We start from the raw sequence: 27,603 nt of genomic DNA on the forward strand, positions 1-27,603 counted from the left end.
ATGTAAGTCAGTAGCGAACCCACCTTTTCATTTCATATTGTTACATAACTTTTAAAAAGTCCCATTTTTAAATTAAGAAAGCAAATGATCGAGGAAACATTTTCTATTACTAATTGCACTACACATTGTAGCACGTTTCAATCAAACGTCTCATTGTATTCCATATGGAAGAAAATAAATAAATATTTCACTTAAAAAAATGCATCGATTACTGCTAATTAAAGTTGTTCTTAGGAAAAAGGTAGGACATTTGATGAGCTTGTTTTCTGTTTTTCAGTTTTTGAAAGTTGTGCTTTTTATTAAAAAACGGAGACTTACAAGGCCCTTTGAGCACACCACTAGTTTTAATGTTGATTGTGACGTCACCCAGAAATAGCAATTGATACCAGAATCTCAACGGAGTGTGGTGACTACCTTTATATGTTTAAAATTCATAAATGCGTAGCTGTGGTACAACAACTTCTCGTCTTCGAGAATAATCATCAATTCCAAAACAGAGTATGAAAGTCTCGTCTTCGAGAATAATCATCAATTCCAAAACAGAGAATGAAAGTCTCGTCTTCGAGAATAATCATCAATTCCAAAACAGAGAATGAAAGTCTCGTCTTCGAGAATAATCATCAATTCCAAAACAGAGAATGAAAGTCTCGTCTTCGAGAATAATCATCATTTCCAAAACAGAGACTATGTCTATACACGATGGTGCACGTAGAACAAAATAATACGGCTCGGGGCGCTCAAAATAGGTAGAGATTATTTCAACGAAAATCACTTCAGAGCTTCACATCACGTTGAAACCTTTTCATTCGATCTTCTAGTGTGTAATTTACAAATGTTTTCAGCTAATTTTTTTAAGATACAATGAATAATTGTTAAATTGTGAAGCATGTTGATTAATAATTGAATTTTTAAAGCACATTATTATAGATTAGCATCACATAGGCAATCGTAATAACTACTGTGAATTATTTTTGATATGCTTAGGGAATGAACGGGGAGAAAAAGCAGTGAATTAATGAATTGGTGAAACATTGAAACCATTTCGTTGATAGACCATTTCATCGATTAGATCATTTCGTTGACAGGCCATTAAGCCGATAAGATATTCTGGAAATCTATTGATATCCTACGATATTTAATACCCCTGCCATAGTAAATAGTTCACTTTAATGAAGTTTTACATATTGCTTAAAAAATACAATAAGCGTTCAAAACTTTAAAAATAATATTAATTGTTAAAAAAATTTAATTAAAAAATACACAAATCTTTTATATTTATATTTCTACATTTAAAAATTGCCGTCACTGTTATGATTATTCAATTTAACGTTATCTCTTCTTTTGCGGAGTAAATTCAGTACTTAAAAACTTGAAATTATATATAAAATACTTGAAGTATGTATAAAAATGCACAGGAAGTACAGTAGAATAAAGTAATTGAACATTCGATAAAGAGTTAGCAAATTTTAAGTTTGTAAGAAAAATACCCTGCAAGTCTTTTACTGGCCTCAGAAATGCAACTACAGATTCGAAATTTAACATAATGAAATTTTCATTTTTGCTTAACGTGATCTTTTTTGAAATTCTATTTTGTTTGAAAGTAATTGTAATCCTTGCGATTTTTTTAAACTTTTTTTTTGCATTTTGTTTTGCTCCATGAAATCTATAAAATTTAAAAACTTGAAATTATACAAATGTGTTGAAAAATGCACAAGAAATTCATCGGAATAAAAACGTAGGATTCGATTAATACTGCGAAAATTGTTAAATGTTAAACTTGTAGTAAAAAAAAATCTTTTGGTCGACCTACTGACCTCTAAAATGCAACTATAGAGTTAAGAAATGACCTAATCGATTAAATGTTCTGTCGACGAAATGGTGTCAATGAAACAGCTTGTTGATGATGTGATTGTCGATGAAATGAATCAGAGCCATTAAAAACGTTTTTGGATACTTTCCACTGCTCTCTGAGGAGGTGTGAATTCCCTGCATAACTCTCTCATAACAACAATGCAGAGTTGTTTTAACACACCTAACCAATTTCTGTTAAAGATGTAATCATCATACATAAATTTATCAATAAAACTAACAGATAAAAATATGTTTTTTTCTTCATGATAGTTATGCAATGCTTTTGAACTCATTTCATTTTTTTCTTCTTTTTTTTAATGAAATAGTTTTAAAACCGTCGTTGAACAGCCGACCCAATTTTTCGGGTTTACGACTACTAATGTTTAACTCCGTAGCCTTGTAATTTTGAACCCAATCCAGAAGACAAGGAAACACCTGGATCAAGAACTGGGAGACGCTTGCCTTCGTGGAGGACTTTTTGAAGGAACTAACCCCCATTTGCGTTACATTTAGAGGGAAACCACGAAAACCTCCCACTGTTAGCCAGGCAGCAAGGGGACTCTAACCCAGGAGCCGTCTTCCACTGAGGATATTTTACGTCAGCACAGTGGTCGGTGCAAGCTGGATTTGGAATTCGTATCGACCAGCCATAACTGGGATTCGAACCCGGTTCACCTCATTGGAAGGCGAACGCCATCGAGGCCCTTTAAAAAATTGCGAAAAAAATTAATCTTACAGCCTGTTATAGTTTTAGTTATAATTAGAGAGATTTTGCATGCTTTTTGTCTTTCGTTAGCCGTGACGCTAACTCCTTAACGACTTAAGGATTTATAAAGAAGTTTTCTAGAATGCAAAGTAAAGCTCAAATAGCGTTAACATTCGTATGAGAGAAAACAGTAACTCTTTTGAAAAATCTTTTTTTTAAATATTTGTCACAACTTAATTTAGCACTCATTACGATTAATTATATAATAATATATATAATAATATATATAATAATATATATAACAAGTAAATTTTAATGGGATTGTATTTCTAAAAATGATCGAATCAAATATGTTTCATTGGTTTGCATATTTATCTAAGAAAAAGTTATTTAAAATGCTGCTTTTATTTAATTTTTACACTCGTATTGGCATTGAGATTAAGAGAAAGTCTTTTCTTTGCCAAGATTGGCAGCTTATGTTAATAAAAAATGAAACAAATGACATTTATATCGATTTGAGAAACAATAGAATCACAATCAAATAAAGTAATTTATCAGCTTCTTGATACATCATTGATTTTATCTTTAGATCTTCGGAAACTAAATCTTATAAGCTTAGTTTATCAGTTCCCATTTCAAGGTGCAATTCTTATTTTTATTTCGGCAACTATTTTATTTATCTTTTCCCAATTCATAAATATAAAAGGAAATTAATTATGTTATTTGTCGTCAAAAAGAAAAGTCTCATATCACGAAAAATAGTACATTATTCATAAAAAAAGAATAAGAAAAGAAACTTATAATACACGGAAGTCATCTGAAAACTAATAAAGAACATTATTGTTTGGCGGAAATTAAAGATTTCCTTAGTGATAACATGCCTGTAATTTGGAAAGTTTTATTTTAATTAATAAATCACTTCGCTTAATAATGTTTCACAGAGGAATCATAATAATGATGTTTTTAAATATTGTTACACAATGTTCATCAATCATTTATGCTTCCTCGTATATAGAATACGCAAAAATGTCTCTAATCCACCTGAGAGAAATCTTATAAGATTATTTTATCAAATTCAATTTTATGGTATATATCTTATTTTGATTTGACTAGTTTCTCATTTATTTTCGGTTGATTCAGCAATATAAGAAAAGATTAATGTTATGAGTGGCCACGAAAACAATTATTTTATTTTGAACAAATGGTACATTATTCGTTCCAAAAGGTATAAGAAGAGAAACTTATACACTGAAATTGACTGAAAACTGATAAAAGAAATCGCGTAGCGTAAATTAAAAATTTTTTAAATAAAGAATATTTTCACATGATTGTAGTTTGCATGTAGAAAAAAACTCTGGTAAAATTACCGTACTGTATCACAATGGCATTTCTAGCTCTTATGTATCACGGTAAAATTACCAAATTTTACCACATTTTATTACACGCACAAAAACATTTTATTATCAACCTTACAAAATCATTAGAGTTTCGGCAAAAATTCCCGAGTTCTTTGTTTCCGCTGTGTAAATACTGTGGTAAATTTTACCATATTCAGCTCGTTTTGAAAACACTTTTTTTCTTAATGTGCTACAATGTTTTTTTTTTCTTTTATCTTTGTCCAGGTGGCAAACAAATTTGTTAAGAAAATTCCGCTGCTGGAAAAAAGTTGTCCTTAGTCTCGATTTTATTCCCGTAAACCTCTCCCAGGAATCTTTCGTTGCAAATATCAAAATTTTTAACGGACATGACTATCTTCAAAATCACCTTTCCTGTTCCATAGATGTAGTTATGAATTTTAATCACTTAACAGTTTAGCTATCCCTGACATTACTAATTCTTCGTTGCCAGAAGAAAACTGGCCAATGCCGAACGCTCGTCAAGCTAGATTAGAAAAAAAAAGTTTTAGTCTAAACTATATACATATATATTTAAAAATATTTTCGCGAATATAATTTTCTTTACATATACGTATATGAGTATTATCTGAAACATTGGCGTTAATTTTTCAATAGAATGCAAATTCCAATTTTTTTCAACATGTCAAAAAAATTATAGGCGCGATTCGCAATTTATTCTCCTCAATGTTAGTGATGTATTCTCTTAAATTAGCCTTTTCCGGACTAAACAGGCTTGATTTGAAAAAATTGATGTAAATAATTCTTGATATATATAAGTATATATTTCTTAACCAGTCAGTTTTTAATATAAAGCAAGTATCATATAATTTCAGCATTGGATAAAGTTACATTGAATTCGCAAAAGGCTACCCCTTCCCGCGAAATAAATGCTTTGAACTTAAATTAGATTCAGTTTACAATTTTCTATAAATGTTTCCTAACATATACAACAAATGAAGTACTTTATGTCAAACTAACTGACGATCATTATTCTAGCTGAAATAAAGTTTTTTAATAAATTACGCATTGATAAAAGAAAATTGAAAATTTTCAAAGTATACTTCGTTATGCAAGCGATTTTTTTTTCTGACCTAAGCATGTTTCGAACTAAACAGTCTTTTTTTTATGTAGTATTCGACAAATATTTCTTGACATTTCTGAGTATTTTTGACAAGCACAATTATTAATATGAAAAAGTTTCCTTTGTTTTACTTATTACGAAAAATAATTTTAAAGTATCCTTCTTTCTGTCAAAGCTCTTAACTTAAGCACGTTCCGAACTATACAAGCATTTAAAAATAGTTCTTTAAGAACTTTTTTGGATGCATGAGTACTTAGTATATTTTATACTGCTCGCATTCTTTTTTTAAGTACCATGAAAATATTTTTTGTATTTAAAACAAATTGATGCTCAACCTTTTTTCAAAGTAAATTTCATTTTATTTCCTCATTGAAAAAAAAAACAATTCGCAAAGCACTCCCATGCCAAGGATACTTTCTCTAATTGAATTAGTAAGCAAATTATTATTCACATGCAACTAATTAAGTCTTAAACGTGAATAAATTATGGATAAAATATTTTAATTTCGCAGGAAAAAAATATAGACACTTTTACTTAAACTCGAACAATTTTATAGAACGTAAATTTACCTAAAATGTTTTTTAAAAAATTTCTTCAAATTTTATTACTTTTAGCATTTTATGAAAAAATACATACATTTTATACTTAAAAAATCTTAATCAATGCTACTAAAATGGATAAATATGGCTCCTGAAGTTTCCCAAACTGTGTTTATCTAGTTTAAAGTTTGAAGAGCATGAAAAAATTGCTAAAACTTTCCTAGTACTAAATTAATGTTTAAAAGTAATCAGGCAGATTTTATCTTACTTTGCAAAAAAGTTCTTAGAAGTGAAGGTAAATAAATCATGTATTATGCAAATAATTTTACCGAAAAAAGCAAGTTTCAGTAAGAATTCTGGAAATTAATATAATGTTCCTGACCAAAAGTAGTTTTCCAGGCAAGAGGTAACATAAATAACTAAAATTTATATTTTAAATGGTTAATCTCTCGTCCAAAGTATTTTGACATATTTTTTCTTGTAATTTATTTATTGCCTACTTTATTTTAGGAACGATAGTTCTAAAATAAAATAGGTCTAATAATAAATTATCGAAAAACACGCATTAAATAAAGACAACAACAAAAATATTACGTTAAACACCTTCATTAATTTATCACATATTTTTTAATTTCCAGACTAAATATTAGTTTCCTATAAAAATATGCAAAACTCTTTAAAAATTTAATTACTGATAAAATAGTTATATATTTTAACTTTTAGAATTAATTCTCATAGAATTAGGAATATATTTTTTGATAAATTGATATCGACATTAACTATTTTATAATTTTTTACAGAAAAAATTGTTAAACTTATCAATTAACGTAAATATCAAATCATTTAAAATACTTTACTGTTTAAAAAATCTCTTTTTTTTACTTATGTTTGAACTAATACTATAGTTCTTTAATAAAACCTAAGTAGAACGCGAAGTTATAAATTAAAAATATTTTAAGGTTAAGTTAAATGAAAAAAAAGGCATTTCTGTGCAATATTTTGCAACAAAACTCGTTTAGGTGTTAAAAAGAATATTTACACATTTATTTATTTAATATATTTATTTAATCATTAGCTGATACATTTTATTTGCTAGATACAGTTTATTAAACCATCAGCTGAATATTGTTTCTTTCTCTCCGGGTGAATAAAGAAAATAATCAATAGTTCGTTATTTGTTTGCACAAACGAACCAACACTAATCATAAAGCTAAAGTAATTTGTAACTTTTTATTTACTTATTACTATTTTCTGCCCTTCCCAGCAATCTCACTTCATTATACTAATCAAAGTACGTTTTTACAGTACGTAATCAAAAGTATTTAATCAAAGTACGTCCATTGCATCAAAATACAGATTAATTATATCCAGTGTCATTTAAATTCAGTATATTTATTCATTTATTCTATTCAGTATATTTATTCATTTCAGTTTGCTTTTTACAAGGCCGATTCAAGAAAATTAAATATTTAAAAAAAAACTAACAATTTTCTTCATAACGTATTAGATTTGAGTCTAAATGAAATGTAGAATAAAATACGTAGTCTAAAATAACAAATACTTCACTTTTTCATGTTTTTGAAGAATTGAAGTTAGCTATATTACAGACTAGATAAATATTCATACTTGCCTACGAGATGAAAAAACAAAAATAATCAATAGATCGGTATTAATCATTACTACAAAATCATGCACTAAACTGAAAGACATATGCCGATACAATTATTTTAGATAAATCAATTACAAATTGCTTTTATTTTATTATTTGAAAAAGAAAACACGTATATAAGTTTATAAGTTTATTTCATCAAAATACATGCTAATTTTATTCAGTATCGTTTGGTATACTGCTATTGCTTAAGGTCAACTCTTAATAGTTATAAATTTCTTGAGTCAAATAATTTTTTCTGAAGCATATCATTTTTGGTGAGCAGTAAAAACCTTTTTCCATTATACCAATAGTAGATATCTTGGTTTCAATTTTAGTTTAGTTACTATTTATTAAAAAACCACAATTACCATAATAGCAGTTTTATAAAAAATAAGTAAGCGTTAATATCTTCAATATTAAAAAAGCAAGTACCTTTTCTCTATTAATTTAGCTTTTTAGTACATAGCAGTATATTTTTTTCGAATTTATATCTATTACAAAATTAAGCCTCATTGGTATCAATGACTATATGGAATTTTTTTTCCGTTCTCGTATATGAATAAGCACCTTAATCCCATTTATTTAGATATTTAATACAAAACTTTTTTTTGTATTTCAATTTATGCGTATCACCAAATTTTTGTAATAGTAATGACACCATTATTTTCATGCTAATTATTGACGAACGAACTAATATAGGTTTATATTTAGAAGGCAGTAAAAAATCACCAAACCAATTTAACCCAATACGGCTTAATCAAATGAATAAATACTAGTAGTACAGCTGTTATAAACTTTGAATTTACAACATTTTGTGTGTCTAATATATGTACTGGAGTAATACACTTTTTACCACAATGTGAAACGGATCAGCTCCCTGCAATCACCATACTACAAATCCATGGCTCTTAATATATACAAACTTTATTATTTTATTAATTGTTGCATGTTCCGGTGGGGCTCCATACTATTATATTTTTCATAATATCAGTTAGTTCAATTTACTTAAATAGAAATTTAGCTATGTAATATCATTTAAAATTTTATATTCAGAATTTAAGTTAATTAAATTTTTTATGGCCTAATCGATAAGTTAAATATTTTTATTAGCCATTGTAGAGTATCCATTATTCAAATTAAGGGAAATATACAAGCATAGAAATACAAATATAGAAACAAATATCGAAACATAGTTTATAGAAGCGTAAATATCAAAATAAGAAACACGTGGTTTAATAAACCTTTTAAAAACCGGATTCTGAGATACCATCATAATATGTTGCGAAATTATTACCACTGATTTTACTTGCAATAACCTAACATAGGGAGCGAAACATGAAAAATTCCTACAGATTTGCGATAAACCTAATTTTTGATTGATTCGAAATATAAACTTGAAAATCTCTCATATTATAAGATATTTATCAAATTCTGCGGCCAACTTCTTCTTAGGGATGTAGCCGGTTAATTGATAGTTGGAGAGCGTGTTTAACTAGACAGTTAGATCCAACCTGCCTTCCAACGTATTTACGTAAAATTTGGTGCGGATCAGTGGACGATCGAGAATTTGTATAAGGTGAACACATATTTTTTTATTTTTTTGTTTGAAGTATTCATTCAAAAAATAATACAAATGATCGTGTCGTTTTTTGAATGAAATCTTTTTTTTCCAATGCTATTTTTCCAATATATATATATATATATATATATATATATATATATATATATATATATATATATATATATATATATATATATATATATATATATATATATATATATAATGGAAAAATTACAGAACAATGAAAAAAAGGGAAAAAGAAAAATGATAATAAAAATAATAAAAATCAGGGAAAAAAATTATAAATTAATAAAAATCAATCTTTTAATTAGTGCAAACTGATAAAAATATTATATCTCTAATTTTCCTGATTTTTATTATTTAATAATTATTATTATTATTTTTCTTCTTCTCCTTTTTGTATTTATTTATTGTATATATATATATATATATATATATACACTGGTTATCATAAATTAAGGAAAAATCACAAAAATAGCGATAACTCTTTCAAAAGTAAGCCAAACCGTGCAAAATTTGCATATGTTGTCCACTAAGAGTAGCTGAGTAAAATTGCAATATGCAAATTAGTGGCGCTGCACTCGGCTTACGTCATCTGCCTGGAGCATAAAAGTCCAAGTTTGAGAGAAAGCACACAAATTTTACTGTGATTGCGACATTGAAAATCTGAGATAGCCAATTCGTAATAATGACCTCTAGGCATCATTTGCCTGAAGAACTACGATGGAGAGCCATCGGGAGATTAGAGGCAGGGCAGAGTCAATCAGAAGTGGCCAGATGGCTAAATGTGAGTCCATCTGTGGTTCATAGACTTTGGAGGCAATTTCAAACCACAGATTCGGCATCTAGGAGGTTCAGTCAAGGACGGCCAACTGTTACGACCAGTGCCGATGACCGATATTTGACATTAAGTGCACGCAGGAATAGAACCGCTACTCCGACACATCTTAGATCCTCTCTTGCTGCAGCCACCGGAAGGTTGGTGTCAACGTCAACTGTGCGCAGAAGGCTCCACGAAGGTGGTCTGTATGCGAGACGACCAGCCATTTGCGTGCCGCTCACATCACGCCATAGGAGAGACCGTTTGCAGTGGGCCCGACAACATGTCCACTGGACGTCAGATCAATGGAGGCCTGTTCTCTTTACGGATGAGTCCAGGTTTAGTCTAGAAAGTGACAGTAGACGTTATTTGATATGGAGAGAACCTGGGACCCGTTATCATCCATCAAACATCCGTGAAAGAGATGCATACGGAAGAGGCAGTGTCTGTGTTTGGGGAGGCATATCCTTAGGAGGGCGCACATACCTCCATGTCTTTCCAAGGGGAACCGTGAATGCTCAGGTTTATCGAGACAACATCCTTGATGCTTATGTGCGCCCATATGCCGGGGCAATTGGTGATTGCTTCCTGTTACAGGACGATAATGCAAGACCACACAGAGCTCGCATTGTTGATGATTATCTTCAACAGGAAACAATTACTCGCATGGAGTGGCCAGCTCGATCCCCGGACTTGAATCCTATCGAGCACGTTTGGGATGCTCTAGGGAGGCTTGTATCTGCCATCAATCCGCCCCCTCAGACCCTTGCCCCGCTTGCAACTGCTTTACAAGAGCAATGGCTCTCACTTCCTATTGAACTGATAGACCGCATAATTGAAAGCATCACACATCGCTGTTTGTGCTGTATTGCTTCTAGAGGCAATCATATTCCATATTAAAGGTACTTTTTCTATTGCAAACCGATACTTCCAATTTGTTTATTTTATACATGTGCTAATTTCTATACTACTATTAATGTCTGATAATTTCTTTTTATGTTGTTTAATACCTTACTATGTGTTGTATATTGTGGGTAAGTTTCATAAAATTCCATGTGTAATTTCTTGAGTTATCGCGATTTTTGTGAATTTTCCTTAATTTATGATAACCAGTGTATATATATATATATATATATATATATATATATATATATATATACATGTCTTACAAGCTTATAACACTTCTGTTACCTGCTTACTGAAAATTGGTCATCAATCAGTTACGATGGTGGCAACCATATGAAAGTAAATTAACCAATTTGAAAGTAAAATAATGGAAACAACTGGTTGCCATTAGCAACCACAATATTACAGAAATTGTTTATCAAATAACAATAGTTAGTCAGATAATATAGTTTAGCCTTTGATCTGGACACCACTATTTTTCTCCGAATTCAGATTTTTCTATATAAATCGTAAATTTTAATTTATAATGTCAGTGTTCTTTTTAATTAAATGTCCTCGCCCTATATACTAGAAGAACTAAAATGATATGCACAGATTCCATATGAATTATATGATAATCTAGATTACTTTAAGATAAATAAGTAAACTAAATTCATTTTTACAATTTATGTGCAAACATTACATTATGTCTTAATATAAGAATTAAATTATTCTTATTCAAATAAAATTAATTATTCTTAGATTTAGATTCAATCTTGAAATGCTGAATAATCATTCTTTTGCAACTTGCAGTTATATAATACCAAAAAAAGCAAATAATCGAAATTCACTTCGGGTTGCAAAACTTAGTTTTCGTAAATGAGTTATAACTTCCATTAGACATATTTGTTTATCTCCATATTTTCAAGAACGTCGAAACGGAATCCGTTAGAAATGGCTTACCAAAGACTATGTACATTAAAGCCTTTAAAATATTTATTATTTTTAATTGTAAATATTGCTAATTAATCATAATTTATTCTTATTAGTACTATATTATCTTAAAATTATTCATAACGATCTTATAAATTAAGAATATTTTATATCATATTTAATTTAAAAGATCATAAGAAAATTTCTGAAATTTGAACTATCTCTTTTATTAGTTAAAACATTTTCCTCTGAATGAGAATATGAATTGAGATTTTTTTTTGTAAAATTCCCTCTGAAAATAGAATTTAATTATAAACTACTGAAACATTCATTTATCCATATAATTTACTTATGAATAATAAAATCGAAAGAGTGAATATTTTTGGAGAATAGAGCTGAACAGATCATATTAAATTAATTGAAATTTTGTGACCGGCTTCTTTCTTAGACATTAAAACTGCAGTTACCAAAAATATAATTTGATAAACAATAAGCTGATTTATATGATTTTCTTATCAATACGTGTTTGTGAATTAAAATTCCAATAGTAATAGTAATATCTATAAGAATTAAATCATCATTCCTAGTGAATTACATTGTGTACTTAAAGCTAGTGTTTAGCATTGTTAAGGATTAAAAATGTTTAAAAAAAATAGTATTTTTGTTTAATATATTTAAAAAGCAAACATTTTGTCCCAAAAATTTAATATTTTTCTGGTCTTTTTGATTTTAAATTTCTAAACAATTTACGAAATTCCAGTTCCTTTAAATTGCTTTCGAAAGCTAGAAATTGATTAAAATTTTATCAATGAATTTAAAAACGTAACTAATAATTTTGCTTCAGTTTGTTTTAATACTTTTGTGACATAGTAAAAATTTTACACACAATATAAAAATGTTTTTATTAGTATAGTATTTATTAAATATTTATCACAATTTTACATAATATTAGGAATCTTTCTTCAAAAAAAATGTCCAGTTTCTCTTTGTTTGGGCTTTTTGAAAAGCTTTCAGTGGTTTCTTCTTTTTATGAATCCCTGAAAATATAATAAATAATACTGCAAAAAAAAGTAATATTTTGGATTAAAAATAATAGGTAACAATATTTTTAAAAACCTTACAGAAATCTCCCATGCTATAAAGAAGTAAAGAGGAAATTATAAAGAAAATATTTAAGCTTTAATTTTCTAAAAGGTTTTAAACTTAGCATACATGAGCACATTCATTGTTCTCTGTTTAATTTGTTGTGTTGTTTTAGTCTCATAGTTTTATTTTTAAATTTAATTACCTCTTAATTTTAATCAAATAGTAATAAAAGAGATTAATTTAAATTAATTTCAATAATTCATTTAATTCGTTTTAATTACTGCTTTTAAAGGCTACAAAAATACAAATAAGAATATAAAAACATGCTAAACAGCAATAATAATCGTTTTTTTTGCATTTATATTACTTTCCATGGTACGCCAAAGTAGGAAGAAAAAATCTCTCATTTATAGAGGTAATAACGTGAAATATCCTGTTTCCTTTAAATATAAAACTGTATAGAGAATGGAACAAGTAATTTATGCAGGAATATAAAAAAATATAAGGCAATAAGGTTGATGTCACTACCACTTTGAGATTCTATGCGTTTTGTTAACTTTCTGCAGTTAGATAAATAAAAGTAGTTAAACAGTAATGGTATTTTGGAAAACATAGTTTAGTAAATATTTTAGTATTTTGTTCTTGGAAGATATTTAGAAAATCTCTACTAAAATGTTTTAATTCAACTAAAAAACCAGCATGATATTTTGCTAGATTTTTAAATATGATAATTGACAAAACGAGAGAGTAAAGAAATAACTCTTTAAATGTTTTATAATAGCTGCGATTATATGTTTTTTCTTCATTAAAATATCATTATTTTCACTTGAAAATTTCTAAACCGATTAAATTTTCTTAAATTAAATTTGTTAGTTGATTTTGAAGTCAAATTTTATAAAGCATAATAAATATTAGCTAATTTTTCTCATTATTTCAGTATTATCAGTCATAATAAAGCATAATAAGTTATACTTACCCTCATTTTTTCTTTCGAATATTACACCACTGAAAAAATTCAAAAATATATTCTGGCTGTATAATCTTCCGATCTAAAATGTATTAAGACATATTATAGTATGTTGGATGATTGATTACGTAGGTTAGATTAAAACCATTCATTAATGGAATGAATAACAAAAATGTAATCTCATTTTTCTCTTAATTATTGCTCATTTGACTGAAAATAAAATGTATAAATGTTGTATAAGTATTTGTTTCTTAAAATTAACTCATAAGGAACCAATAAATAAAAATTCTTGTTTGATTTTTCGGTATATATAGTTCATGAAATCTAACCTCAGCTCTCGCTAAAAAAGTTAAGAGAGACATCTGATTAAAAATTGCACGCAAACAAATTAGCTTCGAGCCTACGAAACACGCATTTATAGTTAAAAAAAGCTACAGTTAAGTCTACAATACTAGGAGTCTTCTCTCCAAGTAGTATAATTACAGATGCTTGTCTTTCGTTAATTTTTGCAGTTTTCATTGATTTTTTATTATCTACACTTAATTAAAAAGTATCTATATGTGTTGCTGGTGGCAATTATACATCTGTCACATTCAGTTTATACGTACCATTTTATCTTTTACATAAAGCGTGAGCCACGATGGTCTATTGGTTAAGGCTCTAAAAAAATATCAAAACGGCTTGGTAAAAGAATGAAATGGGGTTTATTGTGATTCAATTTTAGACTTTTACCATGACTTTGCGGTAAAACCATGACTTTGCGGTGACTTTACTAACAACTTTCGGTAAAGGCTCGAAACGAGGAATTTTATTTAAACAAATGACAAAATTATTTTTGAAATTTATTCAAATGACTTCAGTTGTTATACAGAGAATTGTACATTAGTTCTGCTTTCTCACATGGGATCTTATTTGTGAAATATTATAAATATTACTTTGCTTATTATCATTATTATTATTTATTATTATTACTATAATTATTTATTATTATTATCATTTACTATTATTACCACTTATAATTATTATCATTTATTATTATTAACATTTATAATTATTATCATTTATTATTATTACCATTTATAATTATTATCATTTATTACTATTTTTTATACTTCTTTCATAAATAATTATAAGAAAGTTCTGTTGATATAATCTTAAATCATACTTCATTTTGCTCTTTTTGACTGTTTATATTTTCAATTAAAGTGCCTTTTAATTATTTTAAAGCACACTGTATACAATCAGTACCATAAAGGGGGCCATAATAAACATAATAATCAATCAATAATAATCGAACTGCTGATTATTATTTTTAATAATCTGATTAATTACGGGATCCGCGTGCCATTGCTTGGTATACATTTGTCCTGTATACTCTACATTAATGTTTTTTTAAGTGGATACCGGGAAGTGGTTAAGATCCACTTCCCGGTATACTCTGGACTAATTTTTTTTAAATATTTTTCTTTCTTTCTTTTTTTTTTTAAGGTTAAGTGCTATTGTGCGGTATACGTTTGCCTGCTACAGCCAATACTGATTTTTTTTAAAGTTAAGCGCGAATTTTCTCACCGTTCTTTTCGCACCTTTTTTGCGACCTACTTTAACGGAACAATGCTAAATGCATCTGGAGAACAGAAAAATACCATTCCATCTAATCCCCCGTTTCGAGGTTTTACCAAAAGGTGTCAGCAACTCCAAGGTTTACCACAAAGGCTAGGTAAAAACCAGAAATGGAATCATATTAATGCATACTCCAGATTTTATTAAAGCATACTTGTAAATCTTAAATATTGTCGGTAAAACTTAGAATTTACTAGAGTTCGGGCTTTTACTGTAACAGATACCGAGCTTGTTAAAAAAAGTAAAGGTGTTCAGTATACAACTTCGATCAAATTCTGACAATCGTGACATAGGTCACATAAATGTTGAACCTTAACCCTTTGAGCGTCAGTTCCTGCTTTTTCCAAACTTTTAACTGCAAGCTTTCCCGCATCAAAAAACCAATTCCTCTCATATTATTCAATGAGAGAGTAGCGTGTAGTAGGAACATTGTAGTACAATTTTACCGATTGGTCTCAACGCCCGTGCATTAAACTGCCTCAATACCCTGGATCAAACAGGTTATTCTAGTATAATGAATAGTGAAACGTGCAGTTTTGAAAATGCAAGATCAAACTTTATAGATGGTAAGAAATACTACAGTTTTTTTCCTTCAATGAAACGATCTCTTACATTCAGTCATTATTATCAATTAAATTTTTCCATTAGATCAAAAAAGATGTGTTTCTTTATTTAATTAGTAAATTAATATTCGCATCATGATATTTTTTCAGAGGGTTTGATACGCCTACCAAAAAATTAATTCTTGATTTGTCCGTGTTATATTCAAGAACCCGTTCTACTGTGTGCAACATACACAGAGATGCACCATGTCGAAAAACAAACATTATATGAAATGAAAGCCTTTTCAATAATAAAAATAAATGATATATAATTATCTTCGGCCTATTTTCGTCTACTCATAAATCATGTAAATATATTTGTAAGTTACATATTTTGTGCCGTAGTGGTTCATGAGATAGATTTTACGCACTGGTTTGCACCGACACAATTTACGCTCTGGTTTCCACTGACAACAGTGCTGATGTAAAAATATCCTCAGTGGTAGATGCATCATTGGTTCCACTCACCATCAGGCTAATTGTGAGAGGTTTTTCTCTACATGTAACGCAAATGCCAGATTAGTTCCATCTAAAAGTTCACAATAATTTCAAATTTCTTCTAATACTTGTTTCAGAACTTCCCTTGTCTTTTGGATTGGGTTCAAAGTTACAAGGCTATGAAGTTGAACACTGGTAGTCGTAAATTTAGAATTGGGTTGGCTGTTCAAAGCCGGTTGTAAAATAAATAAATAAAAACAAAGTTAAACATTTTGGTCTGAATTCATAACAGATAAATTATTATCATTTTCCCTTAATCTAAGGAGCTATCCCTATACATTTATGGGCAATACAATACAAAAAAGTACAGATGAGCAAGCGCAATTTAAGAAAGAAATCGGTGGAACATATGAAAAATTATGCTTGCGAAATCTCTTGGCAGTATTTATTAAAGCACATCATTATAAGATATCAAAATGCAAAATCATTCTGAGATAAGTAATGTAAATGTTTTCTTTAAGAGCAGCACGCATGTATTTTATGAAACGATTACTTTATACTTTGTAAAACAAATTAATAATTTAAAAACGGGTATTAAACCACAAATTTACCTTTTGACATTTTGTGTATTCCTTTCACAAAACTCCCCTGATACATTACTGTTGTAGATACCTCGAAACGATAATGCTTTATGTCTCCCGACTTTATGATGTCCCGGACGCATTTGTTGCAGAGAATGGAGCAAAGATGGAACTGATATTGTAGACAGAAGCCATAAGAGCCTGCATCGGAGCAGCTTCCAAAATGATCTAAATAGAAAGATAAGCGGGCTTAAATTTTAATATAAGGCAGTAAATAAATATTTTATGAGCTTTTAAAACTTGTCCGGTGAATAAATTTTGGAGGAAAAAATAGACACACGCATAACATGTGAGTTTCTGGAAAATTGATTTCTTTTGAGGAGAGAATGTCTTTTATGTTCTTTATGGCATAAATATGAATATTTGATGAAGTAAGAAAGAGAAAATGTCGCCTCTGAGAATAATGAATCTAAATAAATTTTATGGGCGAATTTATTATAAAACATGGAATTCCAATAGTTAGATTATTTTAAACTAGTTGTAATATTGCGTGGAGCTGAGTATATTTTATAGGGACCCAAAAACCGATATTGCTTTTATACGTAAGAGCTTTTAATAAAAAAATATGTGTATTAGATACTTCAAAAAGTGAGAGTTTTAAGAAAACCCACATGAAATATTGATGGAGTTTTAAGTAATGCATTCATATTTTATCATCTAATCTAAATTTTTTTAATACTAATTTTATATCAGATAATTGAATGTAAGCCGATAATGTACCCATAAAAATTCCTCAATAAGTTTCTGTTAGTCGTTTAAATACTATTTTTGTTTTTCCACAGAACATATGTGAACTGAATAATATCGATTTGATATTTAAAACAAGACCCATTTTGTCAATGGGTAAAAAAGTTTGCCAGAACATTGATCAGGCTTGACACTTCTATCGAAGCAGGCACGTGACTGATGCCCCCAAGTTACTTATTTTTTTATATACATCTAGTTCATCTTTCCGGTTCATCTGAATGGACAATAGTTGAATATCTGCTCTTCGTACGGAAATAAAAGTTTAAAAAATCCATAAATCAGTGGTAATCAACATTACGAAATCATATATATGAGCTCTGAAAAGTTTAAAATATTTCAACTGTCAAAAAACATAATGAGTTTAGTGTAAAATAAATAAACTTGGATCAAGTAAAAGCAAAACATGACGTTCTACTAAAACCAAAACTATAAACTAAATTTAAAAATTAATTTGCGAATGCAAAGTAAAAATTACATTGTTGAAGTTAGGATAAATTCATCTGATTTTGTCAACAGTGCTAACCTGAATTAATAACCAAGATGGCTTTAATTTACGTTTAAAATAAAAAAAAAGAAATATTTACTTCACTCAAAGCAATCCAATGATTGACATCTTCATCAATATGAACTCGAAGTGTTTTAACTGGGCCTACAGTGGGTATTATAGAGCCATCTGCAACACCCGAACTGTCTGAAAATCCACCAACCACCAAAAATCGATCAGAAGTGTTTGGATAAGGTATCAACTCTGGAATTTTCGGATTAACTGCTGGAAGAACTTGGACTGATGCATTGACTAAAATATCATCTGGATGCTCTGAGCAACCGCTTCGAAAGAAATATCTGCAATGAAATATTTATAAAATTTATTTTACTGTCAAAAACAATAATACAAAATATTACCAATTATTTACCAAATATTTATATGATTTATTTTACTGTCAAAAACAATGGCACAAAATATTACCAGTTAATTTTTTAAAATGAAAAGGAAAAAAATAGTAAAAAAAATACCTTTTTCCCTGATAAACAGAAAAACAATTGTTTTTTAATCTTAGTTTTTTAATATTTTTTAAATGGCATTTATTTAGGCATATATGAAGTGCCGAATAAGTTATTTATATATTGTTCCAATTTTGACATAGTTATTTTTCTGTTCTTTATTCAATTTCTAATTAAAAAAAATCAGACACAGAAATTTATACGGAAAGTAACGAGAGCAAAAGAAAATAAGAAAAATGCGGTTTGAAGGAAAATTCGTCAATTGTCCGAATAGATTTCGATGTCTTTATCCTCAATATATTCTTTTTTTCCCCTCTTTTTTTTCACAATTCTAAAACTGCTTGTTAAAACTCAGGCACAGAAAGTTTTATATGCTTGATCAGAGCTTGCGTTCTCACAAAAAATTTTTCTGACAGTCTGAATATTACTAGAGAACAAATTAATAGGCAGAACGTTATGTAAGTATTGGCTTTTGTACTTTCAATTATGTTTTCAAAGCTAACCTTTATAAATTCAGATTTGGTAATTTATGAGATCAAGTTCTTTATCTGAACTATCCAGAAAGTTCTTCAAACTATCTTGAAACAATGCAGACCCGATTAATTGAATGCTTGTTATTCAGTTAGCTTAATCTTCTGAGTATGGTAACCATATTAATTAAATGACCATTAAGAAAGAACCAAGTTAATGACTTAATAACAGCTCATCAAGTTATAGATCAATCACCAACTTTTAGAATGTCTTGTGAATAGCTAGACTCCTAGACTCGATGGATTCGTGAAGTTGCCGTGGTCTGTTCATACTCAAAGTACAAATCTCTCTGACAGTAAGCAAGCAAGAGATGATACTGTGTTCCACATGATGCGAAATTATGATTATTTTTTCTTGACACATTTTTGAAACGGTCGGTCAATAATTGCATAATTATTTCCAGAGTGCTAGGCTACCGGCTAGGTTCTCCGTCAAATAAAAATTTTCGTTTGAATTTCGAAATGCTGTTAAGTTTGAATATAATCACCCCCCTTAACTATTGCTTTACATGAATAACTGATCGACAAAAGAAAGCTCTGACATTGTACTGGCTACATATACTTCATGCAATGCTACTTCTATATGCTACACAGTGGCTTTCATCATTCATGTGTAACCGAGTTACGATGAACAAAATAAATTAACAAATATGCTATAGAACAAGCATTTTTCTAAAACGTACAAGATGCAACGTTATGCATGTCTTTGCCTCTTTTCAATCATCAGAAAAGATACTTCATAAAAGAATATTGCTTTCGTTTCATTAAAGAAAATAATAGTGCGCAGAAATGGTAATTTTCAAATTATAATTTGAAAAATATGCATATTTAGAACTTTGAATCTTAGATTTAAAAGAAAAAAGTGGAATAAAACTAATAATTCTGTAGTGTTGAATGATATAAAACTGTCCACACAAAATTTATTCCTTATTAAAGTATTAGAAAGATTAATAATTTGCAATGATATAAAAGTACAACAGAAAATAAGAAAAACACTCCCTCACTTTCTACGTCTAATAACTAATCCGAAGAAGATACAAGTTTCTTGACAATTTGCAAGTTGGGATGCATATTTTCCTAATTAATTTATCTCTCCGAGATGACGATTACCGGTATTTCTTAATCCCATTTACAAAATTTATTGTGATTGATCATTTGGTAACCACAAATTCCAGAAAATGCTGCTGTCTACGACTTAAAAGATTAAGCCTCCACAAGACCACTATTACTGCTACAAAATGTGTTTTCATAATTGGATGATTTGGGATAACAAGTACTCTTGCTGAGTGGGAAATTCTCCGTAAAAGATTTTAAAAATCTCTTTTTACTCTCAGAGGATGGAACTCGCTTTTGCATAAATTTGTCGCATTTGATCCACTTAACTTGTCTCTTAAGTTTATGTTATATAGAAACGAAAGTAAGTAGAGATCAAAATATGGCGTGGAAGTCATTGTTGTGTAGATATTGTTCTTTAAAACTATATTTTCAGCTGAAACAATATGGAGTACAAATTTTTAGTAAAATTAATAAGATTAGTTATTTGTTATTTTTGGGAAAATAATAAAGAATATTTCAATTGCTAATTAGTATGTGTTTTTCATTTTTTTTAAATACACTGAGAAAAAATATGGTCAAATCTTCCAGAATATCATACATTTTACTGTGCCTTTTGCTCTATAGGAACCAAAAAAAATTTTCAATTTTTAACGAAATTCTTCGGTACTGAGTTTGGTAAAGTAAACAATAAATTATAGTTTTATAATTTATGATAAATTTTGTTAAATGTGGTAAAATTTTGTAATTTTATCATAATACCACAGAAGATGACATGAGAATTACTTATTTGGTTAAATTTACTATTCAGTTTTTCATTTTCTACTAAATGTGTAATAGTTTGGAAACAAAAATTTCCTGTAAACTATTACCACTGGAACAGAGAAATTATCAAATGAATGGTTTAAAAGCTGTAAATTTTGATTCTGTTAATCAAAATTATGTTGTTGTTTTTTTGCAAGAAATGGTTATATACTACACAATAATAATTTAAACAGATTTTTTTTCTGCGTACAATTGCGCGTTTATAGAATAGGGTAAGTACTATATGAAGTGAAATTGAAAGCATGAACTATATGAATGACTATATGAAGGGTAAGAACTATTTGAAGTGAAGTAATATATCATAGAGTACGAGAAACATATGCAAATTTATATGCAAATGGTAATAAAATATCGCGTATGCGAACATTAACGTCAAAATAATATCTAAAAAATAATAAATATTGTATTTTTATACAAATCAGGGAAACTGGCCAAGAAGATTATTAAAATAAAAAATTTACTTGTGAATTAATAATTGGAGCGTAACTTCGTTTAAACTTAAAGTTGCTTCATGCAGCATTACTCTCTTTTTTGGATTTTTGTGCATCATAGCATATTTCATTTATTTAACTGCACATACACTTTATTTTATACTGCACATACTTTGGTTAAAAATATCCCTACTTTTTTCTTGTTTCGCAATTTATCGATCGTTACTTCATGTTTTGAATTTGTCAAAACAAAATTAACATTGAACTATTCTAAATTATCCAATTTCAACATTTTATACTAGTTTATCTAAAACAGTTTTGCGAAATATTGAATCGTTTAAAAGCAATGTAAGTTAAGAATGTAATCCTTTCAATAGGCAGGGAAAAGCCAATGAAAAGAATTTAAGTAAAAAAAAAGTGTCAGAATACTGAGTTCTTTAAACTGCCACATGCAGTCGAATGGTGTGTGGGTGATGGGTGATTATTCGGATCAAGATAAAACTGGACAACGGATAAGCTTCCTTACTTTCTGAGCTTTTGCTATAGATCATATAAAATAACCTAATAAATGCGTACATTGTTAATCCAGCTGCTCGGAATTGATGCCAAGAGAAAAAAAATACGCCTACAAGAAGATACTTGTAGAAACTCGTAGATATTATAGAAGAAACTTGTATATGACGAACAATGTTCGGTTAGATACTTATCAAATGTGGCCACCCACAACATCAATTTTCTGAATCCACCTAAACAACCACTGTTGCAAGTTCTTCGATAAATATCAAAGGAATTCAGAATTGCATGGAATTGTTATTGACAAAAAAGTAAATAAATTCAAGATTTGTACTACACAAGCAAATTCTGTAATTCAGCAACTGTCTAGTTTCACGCTGCACTTATTTAAGACGTATGGTATCTGTGATTCGATCGGTCTTTAATTAGGTCTTTACTGTCTTATTATAAGGGTTGCAAAAATGAGAAAAGAAAAAAGTTCAATTAAACGAATACTTTTATTGCAAATCAAAAGAAATAGCTATGGGCGTTGTAAATTATTTATATAACAGGTCTATGCCTTTTCTATCGAAAGATTGTGTTTGAAGAAATTCAGGACATCTTCATTCGCTTCGTCGTCCAAATAAAACGTGTCCTCCATAATGCTCTCCTAAGTGGCCCAAAGATGTGGAAGTCTCAGATAAACAAATATGGACAATACGGGGAGTGTACCAACAGTTCCCAATGTAATATTTTTGAGATCGTCTGAGTTTCGAGGGACATATTGTGATGGAGAAGCATCTATTGTTGAGTGAGAAAATCTAGAAGCTTGCTTTCAATTCTTATCCGTAATTTCGTCAGAGTACTGCAGAAATGTGTTGAATTGGTTGTGCTTCCCTGTTGCAAAAAATGAATTGTTTTTTTCTATCTGGTCTCATCTATGTGTAGCATGACTTTATTTTCGATCAATTTCCTCTGCCACGAGCAAATTTCATTATCGAACGCCGTATGCGTTGACGCCTCCTAACGTATTTTATATCTCTGTTCACAGGAGCTGCTACAGCTGCAGTCATTCTAACGCAATTGCACGCGTCAACTTCTCACTACAGCAACCCTTATTCGTCAGCTTTATGACAGATACCAAAAGCGTTTTTTTTTTCAACAGATTTAATGGAATAAATGCTTATTACATTTTTTTGTTTATTTTACTGTTCCTATTTTTTTGTGTTTATTTTAGGGTGCTCTATTTACCAAGCTCTTCAGACTCCCCTTATGTATAAAAACAACTATAAGTACGTAAAAGAAGACGTTGTCAATTAGTTTGAAAACTGCTAATGCGTTTTGATAACAAAGGATAGTATTCATGTGTTTCACGTAATATAAAATTTTAGCTTATTTATTTGTGGGAAAAATAATAATTCCATTGATTTGTTTCTTAAAAAAAATGCTTTGATACTATGTTTTAAAAATCAAAATTCAAACTTGTAATCTGTCGGAAAATATTTAAGCTTTTTGAAATTGAAGACACTTTTCGATAAAAAAAACTTTAAAGTTCATATCAAAATTGCATCAGTTTTCAGCCTCATAAAAACCTATTATGAGACTACATTTAACTATCGTCAAGGACTAATAAACAAATACTGAAGATTTAACTGAATCTGTATAATAGCTTCATATACTAACTTTAAAAATGTCGAGTTAACATATTATTAAATAAATAATGCATGAGCAACTACTTGTATAAAGAATTATTGCTAAAAATATCCAAAAAGATGTTTGGTATAATAATACAGAAGAGACATAATATCTACTGAAATTATACAATACGTAAAAAACATCAAAACCATCAATAACAAATGATATAACCAACCTCCAAAGAGTTACTCATTGATTTTAGATTTCAATACAAATCAATAAAACGATATTGATTGAGCGAACTTTGCAATCACCTAAACTTTTAAAATAAACTCCATCGATTGCTTTAAAAGTTAAATTAAGCTTACTTCTATAAAAGGCACTTCTATGAAAGGGTAGTAGAATTTACTTAAAAATCGATGAGTCAATAAACATACGAATCTTTGAATAAGTTAGTTATTTCTAATTTGTATTATGACAAATAGACTTATCCAGAAGTTTTTCGTTTGATGACTTTCAATGAGAATATTTACAAATTAGTTAAATAAATCGAAGTTTGCTTTCAACAGTACTGACGAAAATTTGAAAAATGTGAAAACATCAATCTCATTAAGATGATGCAGTTTTCATAAAGATAAATTTGAAAAGAATTAGTGAATGCGAAAATGAGATGCGCTTTGATAAATGGGAACCATTTTTCTTGACTGAATATTTCATGTACCAAGAAAATTATTTTCTTTTTCAAATTTGATAAATAGGACTGTGTTCCGTATGTATTCATGATGATTGTTAATGCTCAAAGATTTGACTTTTATCTATTTTAGTGCAGAAGAATTCGACTTTGCAATTCTTTTTCTAATTCGTTATCAAGACCTAGTTTTCTGAAAGAAAAAATTATTTACACGAAAAAAGAAATTATTGTTTACTATTTATGTGATCAATAGATACTATTATGTGATCAATAGAATACTTAGAAATAATTACACTATACTTTCAATTGTTCGTGGTATTGCTTAAATTATTGAAGCATATTAGACAAACACAATATTATTGACTGAGCTGCATTGATTGTATGTGAATTAAAACTTTAAATATCTTCGTGTTATTTTTATAACTGGAATAAAAAAACATCATGATTGTTTGTTACAAAATTTCAATGGAATATTAATTTGAAAGAATATTTGCATAAATATGATCTACTGATGAAGTAGAATAAAATGAAATAGTTCTGTACCTGAATTATAAATAATTAAAATAGATTAAAATAGCTTTAGTTTCTTTTATGCATTTTTTAAAGAATCAATTGTTAGAATTTTAAAAGTAAATAATCCCAGTTAAATTCAAATTAACTACATTAAATTTGATACTTTTATTTTATTAGCTTATTTTTTATTATTTTATTTATTTTACTACGCTATTAAGATTTGAACTCGGGATGATTGTTTACGATTTTTTCTCAGAAAATAATTTAAATTTATTATTCTTTCGGTGGCAAATTAATATTCTGCAAAAATAATATTGGGTTAAATAATGAAATTGTTATTTTCCATTTCGTCTGTCAATGTATTTTATAACAAGTGTTCTTAACATTCTTTGTTTATTTGTCAAAAAATTTATTGGAAATGTCAGATTAATTATCAGCGGCTAAACTTCTTCATTTGTAGATAAATTTAAAAAAAAACTAAGTGTTGTTTCTATAACTGAAATTAATTTAGTATGGCTTCTTACATTTTAAATGAAAATAAATTAAATCAATTTGAGCAAAAAAACTATCATAATGCAATTGAATGTATGTTTCAGAATTTATTCTTATTACATATTTTCATTAAAAAAGGCAACAATGCATGTTTTAAAAGAAAAAGCTTGCTTTTACTAGTTTATTATCAGGTAGTATATTTATAGATCAAAATTATGTATGAAAATAGTCGTACAAGTTGTCCTTATTCTAAATATTTCCGATTATATTGAAAACAGTTAAAAAATAAATTCTAAAGAACTAAACTAATGCGTAGTAGAGGACGTAAAATACTTTTCTTGTTTTGTTAGTTTCTGTTTTTAATTTTAATTATTTTACTCAGCTAATTAAGTATTTTTTTACATATATACATTTTTAATGGAAGCATATATTTCAGTTCATAAAGACAAAGACTAAATTCTGAATATGTAATGAAAATAACATTAAATAATTATTATACTATGTTAATTTTTTGTATATTATGCTAATTAATTATATAAAAATTGTCAATATTACAGTAACATGAAAAATTATGTTCGGAGTAAACACTAATTTGGAATTTGAAAAAGTGTAAATACAATCAACGCAAAATGCTTAGTATTTATATTAATTTCCATACATACTTCTTCGGAAAAATGCACATGATAATGAAATTTTCCCTATTTCACATGATGATTTTAAATATCCATGATAATCAAAAAACTTTTGCATTGTAAAAATTTCGTCCATAACTTTCCTTTAAAATTATTTTAAAGATAAAAGATAAACCATTTGAAAAAAAAATGATTTTATTAATTACAGATATTTTCAACTTATATTTTAGACTTTAAGAAATCTATTGGATTCCCTTATAACTTTTCAATTTAAAAATTAGAATCCATCGCAGATTTAATTCAGCAACTTTTTATTTGGAAAAACAAAAGTAGGACCAAGTGAAATAACAACGACGCTTTGCATTATAAATAGCAAAGTTCTGTCAGAATGTATACAATTGCGTTCCGAAAATAAAATCATAGTTATGCGGCAAACCGTTACTGTTCCGTATCAAGAATCCCTAGAACATTTTTTTTGCAGAATCTTTTAGGAAAATTGCTGCGAAAATGCTTCTTCAGTTGCTTTTATAACAAAATGCAGATGGCAACGAAAAAAAAGTTTTTTCTCCTTCAGAAACTTATGATGAGGGGTTGAATCACGTACTAAGACGTAATTTTTAGGTTCAACGGGAGCAATTTAAATATGCTAATTAATTTTAACAGACAATTAAGAAAAACGAATAAAAAAATCCTTAGAGTAAAAAAAAAAAAAACATTTATTTTTCATTTATGGATTTGGATTCTTACGTTCTCAAAAAATAAGTAGATTAAAAAAAATGTCGCTCATATAGAAGATTTTATTTGACGTGTTTCTTGTCCGAGTAACAGTGAGAAGTAAAAATGATCGAAGCTATAAAACGTTTTCCTTAAAAAAAATTTTCAACAAAAGTTACTTGTCAGTGCTTGTTTTTAATGATTTAGTTTGAAAACGCGCAAAACAATTCAAATTTAATGGTTTTTAAATCATGATATTACTTGCAATAATCTACGTAATTTTAAATGCGAAATTCGAAATTTGGAGTAAATTGATTTGCAATTCCATAAAAAAAACAATAAAATAAAAAACATTTTTTTGAATTTTTAGTGTTTGGAACTATTCAAGCAATATATTACAAAAGTTTATTTATTCCAAACTTGAAATTTCACAATTTAGTATGACGTGCAAATATTTATACATTTATACCCAAAGTATGTATTTATTTCTAAATTAAAAGTTTATAGTTCAAAATGCGTTTAGTTAATATAGTTTGTTATTTGGTTTCCGGATATTGAAATTACGCTAAAGTAAAAGTGCATCACTAATTTTCGCAATTCTTAGAACAGAACTAGTCCAATTAAAGTTTCATAAGTTAGACTTCAAATTAATCTTATGGAATTCTGCAGCTAATAATTGAATTGAATTAAATACAAGATGTTTGAAATAGAATACCTTCTAATTTGTCGCTAACTATAAATGATTAGGAAAGTAATGAAGTTGTATTGAAGGAAATTGTAGCGCCATCTATTGCAATTTGTATCAATAACAATTTAATTAAAGCCTTTAGAGAAGGAAGAAATGTAATGTTTCTTTAGAAATGTTATGTTAACGATATTTATTTTAAATCTTAATTAGATAATATTTTGTTGAAAGTTTGATAAATATTATCATCTATTGAAATTAAAATTTTATGTATAAACATTCATTTTGAATACGTTAATTATTTTTCTCTTTTATTATAAATGATAGAAAAGGAATCCACCTAAGTTCAAATTTAATGAATA

General features: G+C 28.3%; 1 protein-coding gene across 1 annotated transcript in view; it reads right to left on the bottom strand.

Moving 5' to 3' along the window:
- Positions 1–12,328: 12,328 nt before the first annotated feature.
- LOC107441085 (alpha-1,3-mannosyl-glycoprotein 4-beta-N-acetylglucosaminyltransferase B) overlaps positions 12,329–27,603 on the bottom strand; it is a 74,100-nt gene continuing 58,825 nt past the window's right edge. The window contains exons 11-14 of the mRNA XM_087165615.1: positions 18,131–18,389; positions 16,770–16,967; positions 13,508–13,580; positions 12,329–12,482 (exon numbers count right to left, since the gene is read on the bottom strand). Of these exons, the coding sequence (XP_087021741.1) occupies positions 16,863–16,967; positions 18,131–18,389 (364 nt within the window). The 3' untranslated portion in view covers positions 12,329–12,482; positions 13,508–13,580; positions 16,770–16,862. The remainder of the gene's footprint in view (positions 12,483–13,507; positions 13,581–16,769; positions 16,968–18,130; positions 18,390–27,603) is intronic.

The sequence above is a fragment of the Parasteatoda tepidariorum genome, chromosome 1 (assembly GCF_982258835.1).
Source record: "Parasteatoda tepidariorum strain Cologne lab strain chromosome 1, Ptep-v5.0, whole genome shotgun sequence".
Taxonomy (NCBI): Eukaryota; Metazoa; Arthropoda; class Arachnida; order Araneae; family Theridiidae; genus Parasteatoda; species Parasteatoda tepidariorum.